The 6,338-nt window shown below is 45.4% G+C and overlaps 1 protein-coding gene across 4 annotated transcripts in view; it reads right to left on the bottom strand.

Annotated features, from left to right (window-relative positions):
• Positions 1–6,338, bottom strand: part of LOC149372002 (cytochrome P450 3A14-like) — a 48,597-nt gene that overhangs the window by 5,853 nt on the left and 36,406 nt on the right. For 3 of the 4 annotated variants that reach the window (XM_089566367.1, XM_089566366.1, XM_089566364.1), the window contains one exon: positions 4,572–5,411. In XM_089566367.1, coding sequence (XP_089422493.1) covers positions 5,334–5,411 — 78 coding nt within the window. In that variant the 3' untranslated portion in view covers positions 4,572–5,333. Of the gene's footprint in view, positions 1–4,571; positions 5,412–6,338 lie in introns of those variants that run through there. The other variant, XM_089566365.1, reaches the window with a different exon arrangement.

The following is a 6,338-nucleotide window of genomic DNA, read 5'->3' as shown; positions in this document are numbered from 1 at the left end:
ACTCTGTTTCTCTTGTTTGATTAATTTGTTGGACTACTTTGCTCGGTTTCTTTTTCCCAGCAACAATTATTTTCTGTTTCTTTCCCCTGCGCCTCTGGCTTCCTATTTTTGTCCTCAAGGAGTCTGGTTTCCCGTTTCGGTTCTTTAATACTTTCCATTAATTCCTTGTTTACATCTATTAGTTCCGAAACTGCCGACGACTTAGCTAGAATTTTAAACAAGCTGCCCAGCTCACCTTTTCCGCCGCCATCAAATCAAATCAAATCAAACCCGTTTTATTCACCCGGCTATCAAAAAAGATGCATACGTGTCATCTGGACCCTTAGCCTTCTCTGTTAGACTTGTGCCCATGCAAGGAATGCAAAAATAATTATAGCGAGACAACTCAGTATTATTCATCAAATCCTTTTACACCATTCATGCAGTAGTTATATACAAATACACGCGAAATACTCAAGAAATTATACAATAGTTACGAGGGCAAAAAATGATATGCATATAAGAAAAACACTGTTTTATAATGGAGTCGAATATTGGTTGCTTCGAAAATATTTTTTTTAATTTGGCGATTGGCAACCGACCTCTTTTTAAGTTAGCAGGTAGTTGGCTCCAAATTATAGCAGTGGCATAGGCAATACCCCTTTTACCCTGCTCATTGTTAAGAACCAGAAGGTAAAAAAAAATTCTACTCGGACGAGATGGTTGGTTTCGTTTATGGGGTTTAACGTCCCAAAGAGACTCAGGCTATGAGAGGCGCCGTAGTGAAGGGCTTCGGAAATTTTGACGACCTGGGCTTCTTTAACGTGCATTGACATCGCACAGTACACGAGCCTCCAGAGTTTCACCTCCATCAAAATTCGACCGCCGCGGCCGGGATCGAACTCGCGTCTTTGGGGTCAGCAGCTGAGCACCATAACCACTGAGCCACCGCGGCGGCTGGACGATATGAATAAACGAAAACAGATGATAATAATGCGATGTTATCGTTTAATATTTGTATAACCACACAAGCTACTTTGAAACCCCGCATAGCAAACAAGGGCGTAATGTCTAGGTCACGAAAGAGCGGAGCGGATCTGTGTGTTTACTACAAAGGGCTCTTTTGAAGCGGTAGCTTCACTGGTATAAGCTTCACTACTTATAGAGGTCTCGGGCTGAGATTGCTGTACGTTGCCAATGACCATCAAGGCTCAGCCAAGGTCAAACCTCCAGTTTTTGGAACCGGTGGATGGTCCATGATCAGACCAATGGTCAAGCAATTGGACAGGTCAAGAGATAAGATCAAGGTCATTTCAGGGTCAAGGACTAGCCAGGGACGTCAAGGTCAGCCAAAATTTGGTCACATGGTCGACTTTGGGCTCGCCGAGGAGCCTAAACGCGGCGTTTGCGTGACGTCACGCCATCTTTAACCGAGTGCACGACGGAAGGAGCGTCGGCGCGCCTAAGGAATAAGTCGACATGCCGTGTTCACATGCTTGGCCGTGACGTTACAGCCTCCTAAACCGAGTACAGAACGGAAGTAGCATTTTCTAAACCATCTTGAAGCTACCGCTTGCTTGGCGTGTAATAAGTTACATCCGGCTACACGTGTATGCTGGCCATTCTGCATGTCGGCTAAACGACGGCCTTTTCCATATAACGTTGTGATGTTGTATTGTGAATCTTGTGTACATGCGGGAAGAGATTGGATGACCTGAGAGCAGATTCTGTATTCAAGCTTTATGTAAGAATGCATTTAACTGGTATATTTACACATCTTCTTGCATGCCCATTTTTGTAAATTCGTCCGTTCACAGCACTAAAACCTCGAGAAAATAATTCTACCGGATAGAAGTATAGGTTTAACTGAGATTCAAACCCAACCCTCTTGGGTGTTCTCTGCTGCTTAGGTGGAAGGCCGATGGTGACGGTCATAGCTGGTATATTCAGTACCTAAACGACTGGCAACTCAGAAGACTTTCTTGAGACGTTGAAGATGACTTCGCAGACACCGACGCTGTTCTTTATTTTATTAGTTTTTATTTTTAAGAAATGGGTTTTGTTTTATTTCTATTTTACTTAATTTATTTTGTTTCATTTTGTAACCGAGTTTTCCACCTACAAGTCGCAAAAGGCATCTATTTAACGAAGTGCCTCCACGGTCTAGGGTTAGCGTGTCTGACTTGGGACCGCGTCCCGGGTTCGATTGCAATATCTCTCCAATTTTCTTTTCTGCGAAAATAATATACTGTATCATAAAGACATTCGAGTCATGTTGCGACCTTGAAGTCACAATTTAAATGAGTTTTTAATAATTTTCAGTTCCATGTGACCTCACGACCTTGAAGACCAGTGAGGAATTTTGTTCTCACACCACCGGTGTTGCCGCGCCGAACGTGTGCTCTAATGCTGTGTTAAAAGTGACGCTCGAACATTTGTTTGCTTTCGCGCTAAGGTCGCGGATTTCTATCCCTGCCGCGGCGGCTGTACCTCTCTGCACCACAGCGGGGCGTACCTCATAGCCCATGTGTCTCTTCGGGACGTTAAGTAACAATTCAATTAATTTTCTTTGCACTGGATTGGAGGTCAGACACCAGAAATTTAGCATTGTGTGTTTAAATCCAACAAATAATTCTCTATTCATTCTTTTGAATCAGGCAGCGTCGGTTGTGTGTTCCCTGTACCGTTTGAGCATGCGTTTTTGACCGTGCTCTCGTTCGCAAGCTCACGTGTTCGTAGTATCAGTGCTTGTTAGTTTGTGCGTGATAGTTCTTGTGTGTTTGGTTGCCTCGCAGCGAGCGTTACACTTCAGTGCTAGGGCGAACACTGGTGTCCTCGTACCTAATATCCTCCATACTGGCTTCACTTGGAACATGTGCATGACATACATCAAGAAAGAAGAAAATAAAAATAAAAAATATTTGCTCATGCCGGGACGACGGTACGCCGAGAACAAGCCATGTCTTTACGTATACGTGACGTCGACATCGCGTCACCCATCGCGTCACCTGACATCGCGTCACCCACGCGAGTGTTTATTATCATAATTCTTTTTTGCGCACACAAAGAAGACAGAATAAGACAACAGAGACAGGACGGAGCGCTCCATCCTGTCTCCCTTGCCTTATTGTGCTGTCTTTGTGTCCGCAAAAAAGAATTCTGAGAATAAACCAACTAGCCCAACAACGCATATTACTGGAATATGAGCGTATATGAGCGTTTATCGGCCGCGTCCCTCCGGTTTCCCCCGCTACTCCACATATCGAGTACAGGGATCAATTATTCACGTACAACGAGCCCACTAAGCACTTTTATCTAGGCAGACGAGCGTTTCCCCTCCCGGATAAGAAATTAACCCGCAGCCAGTCGGTCACGTTACGCTTGCTCCAAACGAACTCATACCCCAACCCCTGGCGCATGAAGCACATCGACCCAGACTACGACGGACAACATGTGTGTGACCAGTGCACTGAACGTGTAGACTTGACCCACATGCTGTGTGGTTGTGCATCAAGTGACGCCTACGCCCAGAACAAGGAACATTGGGACAAAGTACAAAAAGTGCTTCACTTCACGACCAGCTTCGGGCTGTCCAGGAGGCCCGCGCGGCGGCGGAGAGCTTCGGGCTCTCTGTGCCTACGTGGGAGCTGCCCTCTACACCCGGCGCCTAGCCGAGTGTCCTTCAGGACCCCTACTGTGGGAAATAAAGTTTTACCACCACCACCACCTTAGGTTGTGTCACAGGAAAGTGAGTACATAAGAGCGGCACTCTACCTTGGAGAATGTCCAGAAATGGCTACGCTGTGTCGCCACATGGCACCATGGATCATGAAAATAGGATCATCATTATTTTTCGCGTGCTTACAACAAACCAAGGTACACAGTTCCCCTTGGTAACTTTTCTGGCCATGGCGCGTTAGGCCTTCTGTGGCTCAAAGGTGTCAAATTTGCGTAGCAAGTATGTTTTCAGGGGTCGTCGTCTCTTTAGAAGACATCGATCTATGCGATTGGTACAAACTTGAGGACAATCAGATCCAATTTGATGAGACAGATTCTGACATCATGCTCTTCTTGACCTACATGCCTCAAATATGCAAACACGTGCATCATTTGCACTGTGACTGATGTTTTTTCACCTACACCCTGTAGCATGCCCCGCATCTCGCCTTGAATCCCTGGCTAGTTTCATGCAGCGGCAGGGCTTTAGTATATGCTGTCTGTCTATGTTCTAGGCGCGTGCCGCATAATTCGCATCGCGGTTTGACAGTCAACGACTGTAGGTCATGCGGCGTGCAATGTGTCAGTGGGATTCCCTATATTAAGCTGGCCCAACTGTTTCGACCAACTCATACTGGCACGTGCTCATGCGATATATTTTTGACGCCAAGTAAGAGAAACAGATGACGTGTGCGTTGTGCGACCGTAATTGCAATCATTTTTGGGCAACACAAACTCTTTTTATGCTTTTGGTTTTTATCTTCGTTATAGCTTCGTACCTGTACTTTGAAGCCAAATAATTGCGTGTATCCTATGCCGCACATAGCCTCATTTTATTGCTTTTCATACGCTAGGCAAGGAGATATGCGAAGCACTTTGAATTAGATTCACTTTATTTTAACAAAAGGAAAGCAATACAGTTTTCAGTGTGCCATATTGCCTGAGTGAGAGAGGGAGAGAAGATGGCTAATTACGCGAAAGTCCGAAAGTGGTATATGTTGCTGCGCTTGATGGCTGGCAGCACAAAATGAGCACAGGTGGAGCGGGCGGACGACAGGGTTATTTCGAGGTTAATAGGAAAGGCCTTTATTCTGCAGTGGACGTAGTTGGCTGATGTTGATGACGATCAGGACTGCAGGAACAGATGAAGCCACTCAAACAAAGGCATGGTACGGAATAGTGGATTTAACGTCCAGAGTCGATACGCTGGCTATGAGGGGCATCGTAGGGGAGGGCTCTGGATAAAGTTCGATCAGATGGGGATCTGCAGCGTGCACTGAAAACCCAAACCGCATGAGTGATTTTTTTCACTTCACCTCCACCGAAAGGTGGCCGCCATGGCAGCTGCTTGGGCGCCCAGGAGGCAGCGGGAAAGGCGGATTTTCTTTCATTCTTTTTCTTTTTTTTTTGCTAGAACAGCGAGCTGCTTTGGTCATAAACCGAGGTTTCATGACATATTCTCGCCGAGCCTGAGATAATTAACAAATTCTCGGAGATGAGTCAGCGAAACACGTCATTGACAGAAAAGGAGAAAAAAATGTCGTGTAGCTGACTTCCTATAAACGCATCTTTAGCCAACTCTTGTTTCACAGTTATCTGAAGTTCGACTCGACAGCACTTGTCAGAACCTTTTTTCTTCATACTCTGTGGAGCGTCACCCAGGGGCCTCTGCCAGGAGTCGAAACCACGCCATACGAGCTGATTTCCATGGAACCCTGCAAAAAAAGCATTCGTTACACTCGAGCAAAACAAAATATCGCACTATAGCTATAAGAAAATATTAGCTACAACGAAGCACTTGATTTTCCTTATGGCCTAACTTTGCTGTTTTCTACATGCGGTTAGCTCTGATCGCTTTCATTACTGGAGCATTTCGGAGGCCTTGAAGTGCGGCTCACTGTTTCGTTCTCTTTTCGAAAGAATAGTCGCGTCAAACCAACGGCATGCTGTAGAGGACTCATGGGGCGCCTACCTAAAGTTACCATTAACCGCATAACATCCGTAAAATATTCTGATGTACGCGCGGAAGACGCGTGTGTTGCTATGTGAATTGCTCACGACGTCTAAACCCAAAAATTGGCACTTTTAGGAAAAACTGTTTTCTTCAAAACACATTCTGCGTTGCAATTGCCCTTAAGACTCAACGAGACAAAATGTATCCCTAATAAATATGCACGGATTCAACCATTGTTAGCCCAAGAAATACTTGAGGCATAGTTCACTGCTCCTGCACACCAGTGCAAGCTGTCTTTGCCCTTCCTGGAGCAGTCAACCGGCCGACCGTAATAGCCAACCATGCGATATTTCCGTCTATTGTTTCTTTTCCGATGGAATGGAACATTACTCTAGTCAAGTGCATACGTCTCATTAGATATCTGTATATGAATATGAAGATACGCGAAGCGGCATCAAAGGCAGAGAAATCGCTCAAGTCCATTCCGCATTTTTCCCACCAGGCTGCTCAATAATATACCCACCGTGTATATCCTAGACCTTAGGTTTGGCTGAGGTGTGTGGAAGGGATGAATCAGACGTTTAACTTGAATGCAGAATGATCCGGATAAAAAGCATATCTTTGCTTTCTTGAAAAGCTGCATGACGTGCGACCAGCATATTGAAAAAAGGCGTATTCATGGCTCCGA

Source organism: Amblyomma mixtum, chromosome 1 (genome assembly GCF_055824585.1).
Source record: "Amblyomma mixtum isolate Tamu chromosome 1, ASM5582458v1, whole genome shotgun sequence".
Lineage (NCBI taxonomy): Eukaryota > Metazoa > Arthropoda > Arachnida > Ixodida > Ixodidae > Amblyomma > Amblyomma mixtum.
This window is presented reverse-complemented; position numbering and strand designations above follow the sequence as displayed.